Source organism: Anolis sagrei, chromosome 3, assembly GCF_037176765.1.
Source record: "Anolis sagrei isolate rAnoSag1 chromosome 3, rAnoSag1.mat, whole genome shotgun sequence".
Classification (NCBI taxonomy): domain Eukaryota; kingdom Metazoa; phylum Chordata; class Lepidosauria; order Squamata; family Dactyloidae; genus Anolis; species Anolis sagrei.
This window is the reverse complement of record NC_090023.1, coordinates 99,465,790-99,487,558: the sequence shown is the minus strand read 5'-3', so window position 1 is coordinate 99,487,558 and position 21,769 is coordinate 99,465,790. Positions and strand designations below refer to the sequence as shown.

The 21,769-nt window shown below is 39.1% G+C and overlaps 1 protein-coding gene across 4 annotated transcripts in view; it reads left to right on the top strand.

Annotated features, from left to right (window-relative positions):
* The window catches only part of LOC132771625 (cohesin subunit SA-2-like), an 86,405-nt gene that overhangs the window by 63,834 nt on the left and 802 nt on the right, over positions 1-21,769 (top strand). For all 4 annotated transcript variants that reach the window (XM_060769850.2, XM_060769848.2, XM_060769849.2 and 1 more), the window contains 11 exons: positions 4,288-4,375; positions 4,879-4,959; positions 6,132-6,224; positions 7,474-7,639; positions 8,705-8,856; positions 10,223-10,324; positions 14,875-15,041; positions 15,143-15,271; positions 15,836-16,026; positions 18,749-18,917; positions 20,108-20,189. In XM_060769850.2, coding sequence (XP_060625833.2) covers positions 4,288-4,375; positions 4,879-4,959; positions 6,132-6,224; positions 7,474-7,639; positions 8,705-8,856; positions 10,223-10,324; positions 14,875-15,041; positions 15,143-15,271; positions 15,836-16,026; positions 18,749-18,917; positions 20,108-20,189 — 1,420 coding nt within the window. The remainder of the gene's footprint in view (positions 1-4,287; positions 4,376-4,878; positions 4,960-6,131; positions 6,225-7,473; positions 7,640-8,704; positions 8,857-10,222; positions 10,325-14,874; positions 15,042-15,142; positions 15,272-15,835; positions 16,027-18,748; positions 18,918-20,107; positions 20,190-21,769) is intronic.

Here is a 21,769-nt window from a genome sequence, read left to right as displayed (position 1 = left end):
CAGTTCAGCAGAGATCTTCCTGTTGACATAGATCACCACTCCTCTCTTTTTTTTCTCGAACGAGGAGTAGTACTCTTTGCCAAGTTTATTCTGTACCAGATGAGCAACATGTTTATGACAAATATGAGTCTCTTGAAGCGCTATTATGTGAAAATTTCCTTTATTTATTCGGTGAAATATTCTCCTTCTATTATTTGGGGAATTTAAACCGTTTACATTCAACGAGTAAATATTCAATTTTTGTTCATACATCATCACTGTTTTTTATTTCCTCTGTCTCTTCCTCCTCTAGATCCCCTTCATCTTTCTCTTCCGGTAGCGCTGTTGCTTGGTCTAGTTTATGTTCCTCATCCTCTGAGGATGGTGGTCTTGGTCTTTTATTCATTCTGCCCATTCTTTGTTGCTTTTCCCCTCCTTCATTTGGTTGTTCCTTCTTTAACATATTATAGAATTCTCTAGCTTTTTCTTCATTTTTAATCCAATGTTTTCTTTCGTTATATGTTATCATCAGCCCCTCTGACTTCTCCCATCTAAATCTGACCTTAATTCTTTTTAATTCCTGTGTTGGAAAGAAGTATTTCTTTCTTCGTGTTAACACTACTTGTGGGGTTTCTTTTAAGACAATGATCTTTTTCCCCTCTCTTATTATTGGGTTTTTATTAGATTGAATGAGGATTTCATCTCTAGTGCATTTTCGTGTGAAACAAACTATAACGTCTTTTGTTAGGTTATTCTGTTTGGCAAACCTTCTTTGAACACGGTAGGTTCGGTCGATTTCTTTTTCCATGGCATCTTCTTGTTTGCCTAGGTATGACGCTAGTATATTGATTATTTTAGGTCTCAGATCTTCTTGAGTTTCCTCTTGCAGATTTCTTAATCTTAGGTAGTGTTCTGCTTCTTTCTGTTGTAGTTTCTCCAGTTCTTTCTCTAGTTTCTCATTTTTGTTCTGTAGTTCCTCTATATTGTTTTGTATTTTTTTCTGAGACTTCGCTAACGTCTTATTCTCTGTTTTTACCATTTTTATCTCACTACAGGCTTCTGTAAGTTCTTTTTTTATTTGTCCTATGTCTTCTTTGAGTTCTTTCCTTATAAGATCTAATTGTGCTTGATGTTTAATTTGTCTTTCAGTTATTGTTTTCAGTTCTTTTTGGTTTGCTTCCTGATTTTCTGTTATTTTTTCCGTTATCTTCTGTAGTTCTTTCCATATGTCTTTCATAAGGTTTTCCTCCTGTCCTGATCCTTTTCTTTCCATTGCTTTCGGGTCTTTTATTTCCTTCTCCATCTTTGTTTTTTGAGCTGACATATTTTTATTTCTTTGCTATTCTGGGTGGATTTAAACTTTTTATCTTTGATTGTTTGAGCTCAGGGGATTTGTCTTATTGTCTTGTGCATTTAAGATCCGTTTATTCTTCTCACTTATTGTTGAGTCGTTAGTTGGCCGTAATGTTTCTTCTGCTGTACTTTATTTAATTTATAATTTTAGGTGCCTTTATGTAATTTTTAATTTTTATTATTATTATTATTATTATTATTAATTATTTAATTATTTTAAATTTTTATTTTTTATTTTTTATTTGTATTTATTAATATTGTTATTTTTTATTTATTTATTTATTTATTTTTGATTGAGTATTTTTTTTTAAAGTTTCGTTAAGTCCTTATCTCAACCCTGAATTCTGGACCCTGTTCTGGATCCTATTCTTCTTTTCCTCTCCCTTTTACGTCTTTATTGCGTCTTAGTTATTATCAATACAATCAGGTCCACTCAATCAACAACAGAATTGGTGGATCAACTATCAACAGAATCAGGTCCACTTAATTGATCTTCAGGAGAATCAGAGCCACTCAATCAGTTGTCAATACTATCAGGTTCACTCACTTGTCAATAAAATCACTGGGTCCACTTGCAATAGAACCAGGTCCTTTCAATCAATTGTCCATAGAATAAATTGCCAATAGAGCCAAGTCTACTCTATTAAATGTCAATGCAATCAAGGCTGTCCAATCGTCAGTAGAATCACTGGTTAAACTCTCAATATAATCAAGTTATTGTACATTTCAGACTTATAATTCTATATTTATTTTTTCCAACCTTTCTGTGGCTTTGTGTCCTTTTCAGTCCTTTTCAGTCCTTTAGAGTCTCAATCTCCCGGTCTTCTTCTGTTCCTCCTGTTCCTCCTGGTCTTCTCCGATCCTCCGATCCCTCTGCTTTCTCTTATTTTCTCTCTTGTCTTTCTCCGGGTCCTTTCCTCCGGTCTCTTTCCCAGTTCCGGGTTCGTCGCTTCGCCCCGCCTCCACGTTACGCGTTGCGCGTCGCGGTGGCGTGACGTCGTGACGTCCCTGCCGTAGTGTCGCGGCGCCTGCGTCACTGCGTCTCTGCGGCTTGCGACGTGTGCCGTGCGGTCTCCTCCCTATCCTTGTTTGTTCCTCCTCCTCTGGAGCCCTGTGCCTCCTCGCGGGTGTACTCCTGCTCCTCCTCTACTCGCAGGTAGGCTCTGCGTCTCTGGGTCTCCTTACGTGAGGTTTTGGCCGGGAGGCTTCCCACTTCTTCTTTGTTGATATTCTTTTATATGTTTTCTGGCTTGATGATTCCCGGCTTGTTGTGCCTGGGGGTCTTTGGGTTCTTCCCCCTTCATGCACCCCGGCAGTTCTTTTTTCGCTGGGATTCCTTGTTATGATGTCTCTTGATGACTCAGATATCTCTGATACGTCTAGATATTAAGTTTGGTCAGTTCATTAGATTCGTTAGGTTTGTCAGTTTGTTCTAGATCTGCTTTTCGCCGGCCGGACTGGCTGTGCCGCTATACAGCTATACAGCTGTACCGCCGCGGAAAGTATAGATTCCTTTCTTGGTGCCGCGTTAACCTTTGGTAGGCTTGCTCTCCTTTCGGGTCATCCCCTTCTCCTTAGGACATAAATTCTTGATTTCGGAGCCTCTGCTCCATTTCGGGCTAGCGCCTTCAACTTTTCTTCTTTATATAGATCTTGCTTGCAGTGTTGGCAGTTCCTACAGGCTTCGCAGCCTGTTTCATGGGTGGTCAGTCGCGACCCTCGGGCACCCTTCAGCTCCCTCCCACCCCAATGCGGGGTATTGGGGGGCGTCAAATATAGGTGACCTATCGGGTGTCAGCGTACCCCCCTGTATCCATCCACAGGAGGAGGGGAGCACAGCCTGGTTTGGCTCTGCTCAACCCAGTGACTCACTCAAGTTGCAGTTAGAAGACGGAGCTCCTTCTACCTGCGTCCTGCCGCCATAGCTGCAAACCGGAAGATTTCCTCTTTTAATGCCCAAGAATTAATAATAATAATAATAATAATAATAATAATAATAATACTATATAAATAAAAATGTAATGTTTGTTTGTGGGATTAACATAACTAAAAAACCACTGCATTCGCAAAACCACACACACACACACATACGCAAACACAAGTATATACACATATATGCAAATATACACACACACATATACACACATGCACACACACAAAGCAGATATACACAGACTGGGCCACTGCAACGTGTGGCAGGGGACAGTTAGTAAATAAATAAATAAATAAATAAACAAACTTCTATTTGTATCCTGCCACCATTTCCCAGAGGGTCTTGGGTGGCTCACAGAACACTTAAGGTGTAACATGCAAAATACAACAAGTGCAAAACAAAACATAAACAATAAACAGGTCAACATAACATCATAATTTCACCCCTGGTTAAAAACAATACAATCGATAATAACAATGATATGCAGAAATAGTGAGAAATGAGAAAGGCAGTTAACTCACAAATCTTGCCCAGATTTTTTGTACAAGAATTTCAGTAGAAATCGTGACAAGGATTTTTTATTTTTTTTAGTAGTGAGACACGTCTTTGCTGTTCAGTAGTGTGGCCTGCCGCAATCTAGCACCTGCCTCTTAGCCTACAACTCCCATTATCCACAGCCAAAAAATCTGGAGGGCACTTGGTTGGGAGACTGCATTAGAGGCTAGTTAAAAATCAGAGTTTATAAAAGTTACTTTATTTGGCATTTGGGGAGTTGTGGTCCAAAAAGTAAATTTCCAAGCTCTAGTCAGTTTTGTAATTTTGCATTTGCTTTACTGAAAGAAGTGATTAAAATATGTAGTTTCCATTTATATATTGTATTTCACTGTAAAGATTTATTCTGGAGAATATGGGGGCATGTGAGAATTAAGTAATGAGAACAAGCTGCCTCAATAATTTTTGTGGAAGTTATTTGTTCAAATCTATCTAACAGGATCATGCTTTATCTCCTTTTGGACTTGTAGTGCCCATGATCTTTCTAAATGGAATCTTTATGACAAGATGATTACACTGCTTGTATTTGAAATGGAACGTGGCACTATACCTCTTCAGGTAACTGTAGTAATATTGCAATGCAGAAAATTTAGCACTCTAGATGAATTCATGATGCATATTAGGTTCTAATTTAAATGTTCTGCTTGGTCAGATAGCACCCCAACAATACCTTTCTATTTTATATCTTGCTGATTGAAATTTCAGCAGACTAAAATAAATTCAGTAAAAGAAGTTACATTTTATATGTTATAGCATAAGATAAACCATGATAGGTTAGACAAAAGACCTGCATTTTGTTGTCATGGTGTTCCATTAATGCCTATGAGAAAAATGCAGTCGGAATGTGGCAGACAGTAGCACTGTCTTGCTTATGTTCACCAGCAACAGCTACTACTATAGTACTGGAGGAAATATCTATCTATCTTGACTGTCTCAGTTGGTAGCACCATCTGCCATGAATCATAGTGGTTGGATATTTTGATCCTTTGTTGTGGGGAGATGTCCATGTCAAATTTCATAAATTATGACAATGTAATTAATTTCTTGCTTTTATTTTGCAGGTTGTTTTGCCCGCATTACAGTGTGCTTATTTTGCACTACTCTGGCAGCTAGCTTTTGTGGTAGAGAACACACCTTCCAAGGTTAGGCCCAAGGGCAATTATAGTTTCTGCATGGTCTTTGTTGCCAGCCAGTTTTGATGTAAATTATTATTTGGCAATCTTGGAAAACCTTTGTGTAGAATCTGTAATCTATTACTTTATGTGTTGCATCAGAAACATGTTGTTTGGACTTTTGCCGATCTTGCATGTGACATAATATTCTGGTTTATCTAAAGTTAGGAGAACTCCTCGGTTACATGTGAACAGTTTAAGTGCATGTGCTACACATGTTGTGAAATGGATGTGTATCACACAAAACAAGCTTTTCTGTGGTTGTAAGTATTTGGATGAAAGGTTGCCAAGGAATACCAGGTCCTGTAGGCTATATTTCAGAGGAAGGAATTGGCAAAAGCAACTCATGAGTTTTCCTTGACTAAGAAAACCCTGGGAAATTCATGAGATTTGTCACAGAACAAAGATGAGTGGAATAGGACCTGTGTTTTCCATCCTCATCTAGATGATGTATTGTCAGCAAGGCAGAGAGTGAAAATCTTCCAGGTGAATTGATATGAATAATATTTGCCACTATTGTAAAAGCTAATTATTATAATATTAAGATATACCATGTGACAGCAGTGGTATCCTTATCAGAAACAAATTCAGGATCAAAGTGCTTTTCTTTTTTGTTATTTAAAATCTGCATTGGTTCTGATCCACTCTTTAGAATGTTAGAAATGCAAACTAAGTCATGGGAAATATTTAAGCTTAGATTAAAATTAAAATATATATTAAACATTGAAAAACATTCCATTTCATATTAAAATCACGCCATCTATAGTTGTAGTCCAAGACATTCCATATATTCCAGATCTGTTAATTGTTTCCCAAATTGTGAATGTTTGCATATATTGGTTGAGAGCTCTTGGTTCTTCCCTGAGATAAATAACAGATAAGCAGTCTGACATCTGTTTTATTTGTCACTTAGGCACTAACCAAAAGGCTAGCCCTTGCTCCCATCACCAGTTACTGATAATAAAGATCGTCTCAACTTCACGGACTAGTAATCAATATACACCTAGAAAATCTGTAGATAGGGTTGAAATTGTCCCTATGGAACCTTGTATCTCACTTTTGAGAACCAGTAATTTTATTGATGTTAGTTTAAAAGGAATAATGCTTAAAAGAAGGGTTAAAATTGTTTTTTCCCCCATAAGGAAAATGTCTCAGATTTGAAAACACATTTGAGACATCTCTGCCACATTTGCACATGCTACCTCAGCCATGACAACAGAGAGTTACGTGAAAAGGTAAGCATCCTACAGTTCAACCTTTCTATTTAGGTGTATATTCTGTATTTATTTTAATGACAGCTGTAATGTACCTATATAAAAAGAACATTTATCTCTCTGCCCATTTTGAAGACTCTTATGTCTCTATACACATACATTGGGAAGTTTGGCAGAAATAAAAACATCAATAGCAAATTCCACTAATTCAGGGTCCTTCCACACAGTCATATAACCCAAAATATGAAGGCAGAAAATCTCAAAATAGCTGCTTTGAACTGGGTTATCTGAGTCCACACTGCCATATATTCCAGTTCAGAGCAGATAAAATGGGGTTTTATTCAGCTGTGTGGAAGGGGCCTCAGTGGGACCACTCTACCTGGAATTCTTACAGCATGGCATCCCACTGTTGCTGCACTACAGCAAATAAAGATCTATGTAATCATTAGGTGGCCTTGCAAGGGATTTCTCTCAGCTTCAGTGCCCTCTGCCACCTCGATATAGTACTTAATATGATGGACTGTACAGGGATGCTGCAAGGATTACAACAAGATAATGCATGTGAACTATTGCGAGGCAGTGGTTAGACCCAGACAGGAGGGAAACTCATTCCAACCGGGACCCTCAGTCAGCTCCCAAAGCCCCCTTAATGGCTTACACCTGACATTCTCTCTGTAATATGCGTTTGTATAAATGTACACATTTTACGATCAGCAATGCAATCTATCCAGTCAGTTTTAACTCGTGAATGTTTACTTGTATTTTAGCGGTCATTTTAATCTGTGTTTTACATGTATATATTTGTTATGTGTATTTCAGTTGTGTTCTGTTTTATCATGCTGTACCCTGCCTCGAGTCACAAGGAGAATTATTATTATTATTATTATTATTATTATTATTATTATTATTCCCTCCCCACAATTGTAACCCTTCATATAAATAGGTCCTGCCATTCTCTTTAGCTCTTCCTAAGTATGTTCACTCTATGCATTTTTAATAGGACAGAAGAAGATTTCTTGGTTGTTTGCCCTTACCTTTTATCTTTGATTTATCCATGGCTCATAGTAAAATGCATAATTTTGGCCCCAAAACCTGCTCCCGATTTATACATGACCTAGATATATTTGATGATCTTAGTTTCTTCCAGCAGGATCCTAATAAGGCAAGGACTGGATTGGGTTCTGGATATGTATAGCAGAGGTGGGAAATATTGTTCATGTCATACATTTTTCTGTAATGGCCACATTTTTATAGCTGTCTATTTTTACAGGCTTTTGCGTTACTCTGTGATTTACTTATGGTTATAAGCCATCAAGATTCAAGTGATGATGAAACTGTTGAGTCACTTGACTACCTTCCCAGTTTATCTCTTCAGACAAGAATGATAATATTTATTCAGGATCACGTTTTCAACGATGAGGAGGAAGAGACCAAAGGTTAGTGATTTTTTTCTGCGTGTTAGTAAAAAAAAGGTACTGACCTAGCAATATTTGTTGCTCCCATTTAGTAATCAGCTATAATAGTGAAGTGATATAAACATATTGTTGTTTATATCACTTCACTATTAAAGTAAAGGTCTAAAACAATGAGTTGACTGAGTGTGACGGAACTGTTTTTTAAGAAGAATGTCTTTCTCTCAAGACATTCCATCTGTGAAATCTGAATAGTTAAGACATTTTAAGCCTCTTCAGCCTTTCTACGTCACCAGTCTTAAACTAATCTGTTTAATCATTTACATCAACTTCAACATAGAAAAAATGTAATTTTTTGGATATTTATGAAAGTAGGGGCCATTGCTCTAATGCAGTGTGTTTGAATTTAATTTTATGTATTTAAGCGATTTTAGACAGTCTGTTTAGTGTATGAAGCCCCCTCAAAATGTTTATAAGATAAAATACGAGAATGAATAAAGCCCAATGGCAATAATAATAATAATAATAATAATAATAATAATAATAAATGCCCAGTACCCCAACAAACAAACAAAAACTAAAACTATAACCATCAACCTCTCTGCTATTTGTTATTTCCAAAAGGAAAGGATGCACTTAATTGTGGTACAACCAAGCATGTGGTTAAAATCTAGTGAAAAGTTTGATACTGAAGATGTAGAACCTGTTCAAGAAAAGTATCATGTGCTGTGGGGTATATTTGTAACAGGAATTCTTCCCCTCACAAATTATATTACTAGTATTCAGTATGAAAAAGGTAGCCTGTTGAAAGACATAATTTTTAAAATACATTCATTAGATTAACTTTTAGTCTTGGCCTTACGAGAATTTTCAAAGTCCTATACTCATCTGTGCGTCTTTGTTGGCCTCATATCTTGTTTTTCATGGTGAAAATCCATGTAAAGTGGATAAGCAGCTGGTACTGACATGGTGCCTGAAGACAAAACAGCTCTTAAATGTTGCAAGGGCAAAGAAATACATAAAGGTGATATGGCAGCTGTGGTTTAGAGCTCTGACCGGATATTTAGGTGTTCACCTTTCTTGCCATAGACTTGACAGAAGAGGATGACCGGAAAAAAGAAAGCCAGAAACTGGATGCCTTGCACCTGAAGCGATGCCTCCTTGCTTCTTACTGCAAGTTAATAATTTATAATGTTGTTGAGATGACTTCAGCTGCTGAAATCTATAAGCATTATATGAAGGTAATTGGCTAATTCTCTAAATGATGTCTTCCAAACCCATAAAGTTGAACTGTGTAGACTTTTTGTTTTCCCAGTCTCATAAAGATGGAGTTATTCAAACCAGTGGGATCTATGTGTCATGAGATGTGATGGGTACAGTCTATATGCCATCTTTTTATAACATAGTTGATTTTGTACAATAGCATTGTTTACACTATAGCAATAAGAACTGCCTTATGTAAAGTCCCCAGCTGTCCTCCTCTGTTGGATGGCAATGCTGCACAACTTGTTTTTGAGCTTGTTGCCACAAATTATGATGGAGGATGCTATGTTTACTACACATGCCAATGTCAAAATAAGATTCAGCTGCTGGTCCAGCTGTTTTCTGTATATGAAATCAAGAGAATATTTGTCCTGCCCATGGGCATCAAAATCACTCCGATAGTTCTTTGTTTTGATTTATTTTCTAGCCTTTGTCTCAGAAGGCCATGCAGAACATCCTTAGACTACTTTAAAACAAGCTAGATTTTGTTCTGGGTTATGTTTGTGTAAAGAGAGTAGATTCATTGTTTTCTTTCTTGTCCCCCCCCCCCCCCAAATTGCATGAGTAGCAGCATTGAGAAGACAGTCTTCTAATCTTTCTGAAGCTAGGCAAGATAAGCCTGGTAGTTTTATTTTTTTTTTCTTTCCTTTGGTTGCTTGCAACTTATGATCCTAAGCACTCTTGCTTGGAAAGCTGTATATTTTATGGATAAAACTGAGTAAAACTGATTTTCCATTGAATGTGTTAGGCATGAATGTACTAACAAAAGAAATTATGTCATATTTCAATGAACCCAACATTGTAATCCTGCAGATATTTTCTTGAGAGCAATCCCCATGGCATTATTTTGGATTTGCTTCATATATAGAGAGAGAGCCAACCATGGCACAGCAGGGTAAAGCACTGAGTTGTTCAACTTGCTGACCAAAAGGGGTGGTTAGAATCAGGGGAGTGGGATGACCTCCCACTGTTAGCCCCAGCTTCTGCCAACCTAGAAATTCGAAAACATGCAAATGTGAGTAGATCAGTAGGTACCGCTTCGGCAGGAAGGTAATGGCTCTCCATGTAGTCATGCTGGCCACATGACCTTGGAGGCATCTACGGACAACACTGGCTCTTCAGCTTAGAAAAGGAGATGAGCACCAACTTCCAGAATTGGACATGACTAGACTTAATGTCTGTGGGAAACCTTTACTTTATAGGATTCTGTTATAAAAATTTCCTTCTCTGTAAGTTGTAAAGTTAATATTATTATATGTATTTTAGAAACACTTGATTTTTGAATTCCCCTCATACTGCTATTGATTGATACAAAAAGAGTTTTCCCCTCTTGCCTTTCAACAGACATATAATGACTTTGGAGATATAATTAAAGAAACCTTGAGCAGGTCAAGACACAATGACAAAATTCGGAGTGCAAAAACTGTGATACTTTGCTTGCAACAGGTGAGAATATTACTGTGTTTTAGTCTTTTGATAACCCTTTTAAAGGCATTGATAGAAAACATGATATAAAAAGATTGAGGGAATCTAGATCCATTGTTCTGCAAGCGGAAGAGCATCAACTGGCTGAGCTTAAGCTGGTGGAGGTTTCTGCTGCATCTGCTATAATTACATTCCCTTCAGGTGAAGAGAGATCATATTTTCCAGTCTAGCTACTTGTCTACCATATAGTCCCAGAGGTTCCTTCACTTCACTGGGTGCATGAAGTCAGTCCAGGAGGTCAAAACTCTCTCCTCTTCACAGGGAAGCATACAATCCATGGTCTATTTTGGGCATCTCTGACTCTATGTCTTTATATTACACCATAAATTTGAATTATTTTAATACCTTATCTCTAGGAGGCAAACATTAGCATAGCTAATTACTATTGCTAATCACCACCATTTCAATTTGATGAATGCAAGGCTGGGGTGAAAATTGCTGGAAGAAACATTAACAACCTTAGATATGCAGATGACACCACTTTGATGGCCGAAAGTGAGGAGGAGCTGAGGAGCCTTCTAATCAAGGTGAAAGAAGAAAGCACAAAAGCTGGGTTGCAGTTAAACATAAAAAACCAAGATTATGGCAACAAGAATGATTGACAACTGGCAAATAGAGGGAGAAAACGTGGAGGCAGTGACAGATTTTGTATTTCTAGGTGCAAAGATTACTGCAGATGCAGACTACAGCCAGGAAATCAGGAGACGCTTACTTCTTGGGAGGAGATCAATGTCCAATCTCGATAAAATAGTGAAGAGCACAGACATCACACTGGCAATGAAGATCCACATAGTTAAAGCAATGGTATTCCCCATAGTCACCTATGGACTATGGGGACCATAGGGAAGGTTGAGCGAAGGAAGATAGATGCTTTTGAACTGTGGTGTTGGAGGAAAGTTCTGAGAGTGCCTTGGACTGCAAGAAGATCCAACCAGTCCATACTTCAGGAAATAAAGCCCAACTGCTCATTGGAGGGAAGGATAGTAGAAGCCAAGATGAAGTACTTTGGCCACATCATGAGTAGAAAGGAAAGCTTAAGAGAAGACAATTATGCTGAGGAAAATGGAAGGAAAAAGGAGGAGGGGCTGACCAAGGACAAGATGGATGGATGGCAGCCTTGAAGTGACTGGATTGACCTTGAAGGAGCTGGGGGTGGTGACGCCTGACAGGGAGCTCTGGCGTGGGCTGGTCCATGAAGTCACGAAGTCAGAAACGACTGAATGAATGAACAACGAACCATTTTAATTGACTTCAGTCTATTTAAAATTCATATACAATCACTTATCCTAATTTGCAGCCTTTTACTTCTTGGAGATTTGATTTTTCACAGATTTGCTTAATATAGTCTCTTTAGGAGTGTCTAGGTCCTCCAGTGTGACTCTATGGCCATCGTGTACTGGGAGTTGACTATAAGGTTGTGTTGGAGGACGTAGAGATTCCGAGGAAGGTGTTATTTTGGGTTTGATAATAATATTTTTTAATCATGGTTTCTTCACTTTCATGGGGGTCCTGCACCCCTAGCTCCAGCGCATATGGAGGATTAGCTGCATTACTTTTATAGTGTTTCAGTTGTTATTTTACCCATGCTGAGCCCTGCCCCATGATCTTTTAATATTGAGAGAAATTTAAATACCTTAATGAATGTTTATTAACTAATAATAAATGAATAAAAACTTCAATTGCCACCTTGCCCAACATTATTGATTTTGCTTGTAGTCATTATGTTTGAAACATGCACTTACTGACCTGTCTTTGGCTTTCTTGTATCTCCGGGCAATACCACTTCAAACTGCAAATGTGGACTTTATGTACAAAATGAATGCAGCAGTCCTACTCTCCATGAATACCCATATTTACTCAAGTCTAATGCACCACTAAATTCAACTGGCACCTGAATTTTCAGGACCCCCCCCCCCCCCCGCAAAAAAGGCATTTGCTGCCAAATGTAATGCTCAGCAGCCAAAATTGCATTTTTTGTAATTTGACCAAAAATGTGTGAATTACTGTTGCTGTCTGTTTAGAATTCCTTCATTATAAGCAATTGTGTTAGAACACCAAAGCTTCCAGAAATGGAAAAGAAAACCTTGAGGTGCTCCACTTTAATTGCCTTGGTTCAATACTATGGCATCCTGGGGGCTGTAGTTTGACAAGGGCTGAGCCTTCTTTGCCAAAGACTGCAGATGCCTCAACAAACTGTAAATCCTAGGATTGCATAACATTGAGCCCTGGCCGTGATAGATGATGTTCCTCAATGAAGAGATCTCCAGGTATACCTCCTGAAGCAGCATTGGCTCAGCAATAAGATTACTGTATGATGTGAATCTAATTTCACAGACATCAGTCAATCACTAAGCATACATTGAAGACTTGCCTATAATTAGTCCACCTTCACAAGTCATTGGGTAAGGTAATTTTTTGGCTAAATGACCTTGCCCAATTTTGGTAAGGCCATTTGGCCAAAAAAGTTAAGCATTAGATTCAAGTAAATATGATATATTCTCCATACAGGATAAATGCTTTTCCAGGACAGAGTTCTAGGCTAGCTGTCATTGTTCAGTCAGGTGAGACCTTTTATGCAGCTTGAGGTTATGTACCCCTGAGACAGATTTACTAGGCCTTTGAAGCATTGTTGTGCCACACAACTCAGTTAAGCTTCATTGAGTGTAGTGTTTACTTTCCACAATCGGACAGTTTCCCTGGCTAGCTTGTTCCAAGTTATGTGTTGGAAGCTTCCAGGTTACTCTTGCAGCTTTAGAACATGTCCTTTGGGATTGCAGATATGTGAGTCCCTTTTAATTTTACTCATGTTGGTTTGGAGCTTAGGAAGAACATGGCGTATCCCCTGAAATGTGATACCAAGAGGGCTCAGTTGCATTTTCTGAACTGCGCTTTGCTCATACAGTCAGGAGCCTGTGTTTACATATCACGTAGGCAACAGCCCAGTTTGGCTACAGCTTGACCTTGAAAGTTTGCAGATGAAAGCATGTGAATAAACCATCTAATCACTCTGTGCAGAAAAAAATAGAGTTTGCCTTTCCTAGATCCTTGAATGCCTAGCTTAGCAAGACACAGTGCCAACAGGAGTCTAGTCTCAGCAGCAGTGTACTCATGTAGGTAAATTAAACAAATGAAAGTACAGGTTGAACTCAATTATCTGAATTCTGAAATGCTCAGAAATCTCATGTGCATTGAACCATCTGAAAGCAAAGATGTTACAATCTCAGCCTTCTGATTCAGCGTGCACAAGATTTCTTTCATAAATAGTATTATTACAAATATTGTACAAAGCTACTCTATGTATAGGAGCCCCTGGTGGCGCAGTGGGTTAAACTGCAGAGCTGCTAAACTTGTTGACCGAAAGGTTGTAGGTTTGAATCCAAGGAGTGGCGTGAGCTTCCGCTGTCAGCCCCAACCTCTATCAACCTAGCAGTTCGAAAACATGCAAATGTGAGTAGATCAATAGGTACCATTCCAGTGGGAAGGTAACAGCCCTCCTTCAGTCATACTGGCCACATGATCTTGGAGATGTCTACAGACAATGCCAGCTCTTCAGCTTAGAAATGGAGATGAGTACCAACCCCCAGAGTCGGACACAACAGGACTTAATGTCAAGAGAAAACCTTTACCTTAATAATATTTGGGGGCTTCGTTATCCATGCTGAGATTGCCCTCTCGAGTGGTTCTTCATAGACTTGGTGTCTGACATGACAACCATGGGTCTGTGTCACAAGTGATATCTGGCCCTATGTGAAACTGCAGGGAGGAATGGTCTGGAGTTTTAGGGTTTGGTGCCATCAGTGTGCAGATGACATCCAACGTTATTCCACCTTTCCACCACAAGCCAAGGAAGCTGTTTTGGTCCTAAACCAATGCCTGTCATAGGTGGAGGATGATGGGAAACAAATAATAATAATAATAATAATAATAATAATAATAATAAGACTGGCACCCACTCTGTTCACTTTTCGTAAGGACCTCGGTTAAAATCAGAGCCCAGATTTTAGCAATAGCTTGGAGTGCTTGTGCACAGTTAAACCTTGTGCACCACCTGTACCCATTTCTTGAAAAGTCAGATCTGGCCCCAGTGACACAAGTCTTAGTTATATCCCAGCTGGATTATTGTATGCCTTTGAAGAGAGTTTGGAAATTTCAACTGGTATAAAGAGCTATGCCCATATTAATTGGAGCAGGTTACAGAGACTATGTTTTGCAGTGAAATTAGGCAGTACTTTTGACTCAATAAACTTGTAGCATCTGGAAATTTAATATGTCATCTGTGTATCTGTTTTGTCTTGTATACATTCTGCTCTTCCCTCCCACTGATTGCCATCTGCATTGTTGGAGTGCTTGTTCACCTTGGTGGGATTCTTAAAAGATATAATCAGATTATGGGGTAAAATAATGCTTTGATGCATCCTAAGCAAGGAATGCATCGGTTGTATGTCAGGTATGGCCTCTCTGGGGCTTTTATATTGCCTGGAAAGTTTTATGTTAATGTCTGTGGTCTACAGCTGTTTCAGAAGTTTGTTGAAAGTCAAGACGACACTGCCAGCAGCACCACCAGCATGGATGTCTTCTCTGTTTCCTTCGTTAACATTAAAGAACTTGCGCGGCGGTTTTCTTTGACCTTTGGCTGGGATCAGGTGAAAAGTCGAGAGTCAGTAGCCATGATACACAAGTATGTGCCTACGTCTGTATCTTCTTTTGGCCTTCTGTTTCTGTGGCACTCTTGTAGTAAAACATGTGTACTCTCTTTTTATTCTTGACTTCTGCCAAAAGAGAAGGTATTGAATTTGCTTTCCAAGGGGCAGCTACAGCAGAAGAGAAATCCCTGCCTCCCAACCTCAACTTCTTGGTCATACTCAGTGAATTCTCCAATAAGCTTCTTAAGCCTGACAAAAGACTTGTGTAAGTTTGTTGTGGATGAACATTACTTGTGGGAAATGCTTGAGGGAAATGAGTGCTAGCTGGAGTGTCATAGAAATCTTTGTGGTAGGAAAGTTAAAGATTGTGTATAAAATGTGAGAATGGAATGAGAACTGTGAATAGTGAAATGAAAATATAAGCTATAACCTTTAGAGTGCATCTATAAAATAGATTCAGAATACACAAGATGCAAAATGTATATTTTACACAGTGTGTTGTGGTATTGAGGAGTGTAAGAAGGGAGTGTTGTAGCCAGTCTTTGTTTGAAAACTGCTGCAACAGTATAATTTGTCTGCCTGAGGCTGAATTAACATTATCTATAGATAATTCACATTATGTGCTTTGAAATGCCATATAATCCAGTTAATCTGGGTTATATGGCAGTGTAGTTCCAGTCTGAGTTTTCTGAGCAGGTTTCCCCTCCTCTCAATGATGATTGTTTTGGCTTTATTGGTTTATCTATTGTTTTAGTTATGAAATAGAAGAACCTTCTCTCAGGAAAGAACTCTGCATCTTTCAATTATGTGTATATCTGTTTGTATCTAGATATAGTTATTTGCAGAGATATATACCTGAGCCAGCACTTTGTAAAGGCGATTCCTGGTACTCACTGGGTTGGTACAGAACTTCTTTGCTGGCTAATGAAGAGGAAGATAATTCTGTGGTCAGCAGTTCAAATGAATGGCCACCTGCTAACATTACAAGGGTGCCTGCTTTGAAAAGAAAATTTTCTGAAGGTACAGTATTGCCATTTCTGGAAGTGCCATCACTGCATGTTGTATGATAGAATCATAGAATCAAAGATTTGGAAGAGACCTCATGGGCCATCCAGTCCAACCCTCTGCCAAGAAGCAGGAATATTGCATTCAAATCACCCCTGACAGATGACCATCCAGCCTCTGTTTAAAAGCTTCCAAAGAAGGAGCCTCCACCACATGAGTGATGACACTCATGATACTCATGATAGCTTCCCCCTCAAGGAGAATAGATTTGGCCCCTAGTTATCACCACTGACAGACTTCTCTGTTAAAACAGAACAACTTTTTACAAAAAATGGCTCTAACCTTTTCCTTAGATTCTCCACCCCCAGCTTTATATGGAGGAAAGCGCAGGTTGAAGGTATATACCTCCACACACATTTAACGTTTTGGTAAAAAAATATATCTAAGAACTGAAACATATTTAATAAATATTTATTCCAACTTTCTTCCATCACAGCATATGTTGTGTTTATTCACAAAGTGATAATTAGTAAAGTTTGAGTTTTACTTATTTTCCCTTTAAGGAAAGGCTACAGAGATGTTACACATGCTCTTAGCCAATTCTGCTATTCATCTGTACTTCAGTCGTGAATGTCTATGGCTAGCATTCAGTAGTGCTGTTCTGCCATTCATGGACACACAGTCATGGGATGAGTTTCAGTCTTGTCAGTTTTGCAGCTGGTTGCACAAATGTTAGTGCCAAGGAAAAATGGTTGTGCAACTGGCAGGACGACAACTATGCCTCCTCCACCTTCTCCTTTCTTCTCTTCTTCCCCTCTCCCATCCTTAATGTCCCATCTCTTTTTCCAGTTTGGGGGATTTTTTTAAACATCATTAAGACTGTGTTCTTTGGAAATGTTACTTTGTATTTAGCACATGTTGATACAATTTCCCCTAATATTGGTCTGATTTAATTAAAAAGCAGATTTTTTTTTAAAAAAAGGAAATGAGAAAATAAGTAAAACTCAAATCTACAAACACACAATCAGGGCTTTAAACAAATTAATAATTTTATTGAGTGAAGTTAATGGGATACAAATATAAGAAGGAGAAACATCTAGAGCAGGCATGGGCAAACTAAGACCCGGGGGCCAGATGTGGCTCCCTGGGTGCTTACCTCAGGTCCTCCCCCTTTTCCCTGTCCTTTTGGCATAAGGACATGGTGGCCCGCTATGTCCTAATTCCAATAAGTTGGGGGAGGCACCATGTGTCCTTCCTTCCTCTCGGCATAAGGATGGGGCAAGCAGCTCCATCCTTATGCTAGGAGGACAATATGAGGAAGATCCAGGCCCTGCACTGTCCCCTCCTGGCCCTGCCCTCTCCCAGGCCCTACCCCTCATGGGCCCGCCCAGCGTGTAAATGGCCCCTTCCCTACTAGCCTGGCCCTCCTTGCCAGGCCAGCAATGCGGCCCCAAGGCAAAAACAATTTGTTCATGCCTTATCTAGAGATAGTCAAATACATCTACTACAGGTATGCTGTTTCCCCAAATTAATACATTGCAATATTCTATCCAATCTTTCCCCTCCTACCCCCACCTGTGAACCCACCACCAATAATAATAATAACAATAACAACAACAACAACAACAACCAACTTTATTTTTATACCCCGTCTCCATCTCCCCAAAGGGACTTGGAGCAGCTTACAAAGGGAGAAGCGTAGAGAGCGCAGAGTTAAAAACATAATACATTAAACTAAAATGAAAAGAAAACCAAATAGAAACATATCAAAAAAACCATAACATCATAAAAACAGTACAATGGAGAGCAATGAAAGTGCTGAGTTCAGAGGGCTCTGAGTTTGTGCAAAAAAATTCCTAGATAGAGCTAAGGGAAAGTGCAAAATTCAGTGGCAGGGATGGGAGAGTAATGTTCTTGGGCATTAAAATGTCAGGATTATAGAGTTGAGGGCCATGCTAAAGTGCCGGATCTTAGGTATTGGGCCAATTCTTTGACTTCCATAACTTTGCAGTAATCCATGCGAGATGTAGTCAGACTTTTTCTGAATTAATATGCCTCTTACTATCACTTGCCCTGCATTCCAAACAATTCTTTACGATATCTCCTTTAATTTCTCTTTTAAACAGTTTTGTATTCCTTCTCTAATCTTCTCCTTAACTCTGTGGTCTTTTCTGACACCATTTTTTTTTTTAAAAAACTATTGTTTGTCATGTTTTATTCTCCTGAAGCTTAGGGCCTGAAAAATAATCTTCAATGTGATGCAAGCAGCAGCAGTTAGAATGAATAAATCAGCTCTTTCCCTATTTTTTTTTTCGTGCCAGGAGGGACTTCAGAAAGTACATGTCGCTTCTGGTGTGAGAGAATTGGCTGTCTGCAAGGACGTTGCCCAGGGGGAAGCCTAGATGTTTTGATGTTTTACCATCCTAGTGGGAGGCTTTTCTCATATCCCTGCATGGGGAGCTGGAGCTGACAGAGGGAGCTCAACCCACTCCCTGGATTCAAACCACTGACCTCTTGGTCAGCAGTCCTTCCAGCACATGGGTCTGACCCACTACACCACTAAGAGTTCTAGTCCTTTTCCTGTTCAAATGAAGAAATACTTTTTTCATTTTTAATATCAACTGTGTTTCAGGAAATGTGCTATGAATGAGCATTTTAGTCCCATGTTTCTGTGTTTGGGCTTTTGCACTAAATTACATGCATTAAACAAAACTGAAGTACCAATTTTGCATTTTAGGAGCCTTTGCCAAACCCAGCCATGCCGAGAATGTAAATAAAAAACCCTCCGATTCCCACTGTCCGTCTCAGACCCCTTCTGGGGAAAGAAAGAGGTTAAAATCTCTTGAAAGTGGTCACCCAGAAAATTCACCATCACCTGGTTCTGCGAGTCTGAATAGAAGACACAGGTGAGATGAAGGCGTGGATCATCTTTACTACTGAAAATGTACCTTCTTTGTGGTTTATGGGACATATGAGAATGGTGGATGTAAAACGTTTCCAAATTGAAAATGTAGCACCATCTCAGCTTATAATGCAGATGAGCAACAGTGGACCAATTCATTATTTCTTCTCTAAATGTTGTTTCTGTACATAAATGAATGCTATGTCAGTCCTCTGGATTTGCATGTTGGGAATTACATAATATGGTCAAGTAGACTAAACACTTCTAACTGTGAAATCTTGTCATTTTCATCAAGCTTTAGTTCCAAGAATGCTTTAATCAAAGTTGTAGTTGTTAGAACAGAGCTCATTAGTATAGATCTTTCCAAATAATGCCTTAATATCCCTCGTTTTTGTAGAATTTTAGACTTGGGCCTCTCTTATGGCCTTTTGTTTGCAAATTAAAACTCTTCTATGGGCGCAGGCCTTCCCTGATGACCCCAAATAGGCAGTGGCTAGACAGCTCTGGTAATTACACATTTCTTGAAGCCATTTTAGGCATGACAATGTTTTTATACAGCCTAAAGAAAAATTGAGTTTTCTAGGAGCTTAACACAATTGTTTTTATGGACAAACCTCAGTGGCCTGAGGTTTAGGATTTTTTTTAATGATTTACATCTTAATTTATTGTTTTAAATATGGTATGCATTGTGTGTTATCTTTTCATTTGGTTTATGATGTTTTTGTTGATTTTTTAAAATATTATGCTTATTTTTGCTGATTTAGCCATGCACTCCATTTTGAATCCCACCCATGGGAGAAAAGCAGGATATAAATAAGTAAATAGATAAATATTATTACTCCCAGTTCAGACAACCTCCCTACAAGTCTTTGATATCTGGCATGGTTTTGGAAGTCCCAGTGGCCTGGATTGTTATGGAAATTTTATCTTAACTAGACCCATTGAATCAGTGGAAATTTCCCAAGTGTTGCCTCATTATTGAACCGCTTTGCTGCATGCCCGTTTAACAGGAAATGCTAGAGTTGAAATTGAGACCTTCTGGATGGAAAGAATGTTGCCTCAACCTTGTGATGTGCCCATTATCCACCCAAAATGTCTTAATTTCACAAGTGGATTTCTCTAAAAGACTTGTGAAAACATCTTACATCATTATAGTTCATTTTCTAAGCCATCCTGTATGTCCTCTCATTATAGTACTCAGGCTGTGGTCAAAGAAGATAATTCTGTAGAGGTCCCAGCTGAAGATATGGATGTTGATGTTATTGGGGCTGACCAGGTAAGGATTGTTTGATGTGGAGCTTTGAATGTTTTTAAAACAACATACACAGTGGTGGTGGAAGAATTCAGATGCTGCAATGCATATAGATAGAATAAAAACTATGACATTGGACATCGTTATTTGTTTCCCTTGTTCTTGCTTTTTGTGCAAAAAGCTGGCAATCTGGGCATCATGTAATCTGCTGTGGCAGTTTCTGCTTACTATTGCATGCATTTCTTGGAGAAAAAAAATCCAAAACCTTGTCTACCTGGTGACTATTTACCATTCTTTGGATCAGTTTTGTTATTAAAGAGACCTGGTGAAAAGTTACTGATAATAAATTATTGATAATTCAAGGTGGCATTCTGTCAGTAGTTAGATCATAAGATGGACAGTGTAACCTTTGGAATTCATGTGTTAGCAACTGTTATCTGACCCCCCCCCCCCGCCCCCTGCCAAACATAGCTTGCTGGCTAGGCTCCATTGAAGGTTTTCAATGCCCTGCAGATCAGACTACTGAATAACATCTGTACTTTTCCCAGGTTTAGGCGGAGAATGTTAATAATTTCTGGTAGGGCCTCTAGGAACTCTCCACTTGCCTTGTTCAATATGCTCTGCAAATGAGAAGAGATGAAGGGTGGAAGATAGGGGTATGATAATTAAAAGAAGGCTGGTTACATGTGGAACTGCAGGGTACAGTGGTAGGAACTCCACTGTAACCGGCAGTTCCACATATAACCAACCTCCTCTAGGAGGGAGTTTAGGAAAGGATTTAATTAAAAAAAATATTTATAGAATTCCCTTTCTCCCCAAAGGGACTCAGGGCGGTTTCCAACAAATACGGCAAACATTCAATGCCAAAAGAAAAGCCTTAAAACAGTTTACATCAGGACAAGACACATTAGACAATATAGAACAACATAACGATAACTTAATAATCAAAAGAGCAAAAAATAAAAATAAGAAATAAGATAAAATAAAAACATAAAATAAAAAAAAACCCTGATATAACACACTAAAAATAAAATAAAACCAAATATATTGGGGCTCCATCAGATGAGGTTCAACAAAAGCAATGGCCAGGATTGCTAAAATGGACCTAATCAACTATAAAAAGGACTGGGCGAGGGATAGTGTGAACAGCATATCATAGGGCCGGGGAAGTGGATACATTGCAGAACAGAGTACTGTCTGGTGACCTAGGAACTGGGCCTAGGGACTAATTATTCTCGAAAACTTGCTGGAACATCCAGGTTTTCAGTTCCCTATGAAAGGAGGACAGTGTGGGTGCTACGAAAGGACAGTGTGGGGGCTTGTCAGGATGGGCATGCCATGGTAGCCACATGAGGAAAAGAGGCTCTCCCCTTCCTCCTCCGAGTCTGCCCATTCACTTCCTCCTTGCTGCTTTTCTTCTGTCACACACTGCTCCCTGCCCCTTCTCTCCCCCACCCCCCAATGGCTGAACTTCTTTCTGCTGTGCCTGGCTCTTCCCCATATGCCATGGTTGGGAGACAGGCAGACAAGGGGGGCTTCTGGAAGGATGAGTAAGTCCTCTGACCACCGTGCTGAAGATGTGCTCTACCACCACCCCTCACTGG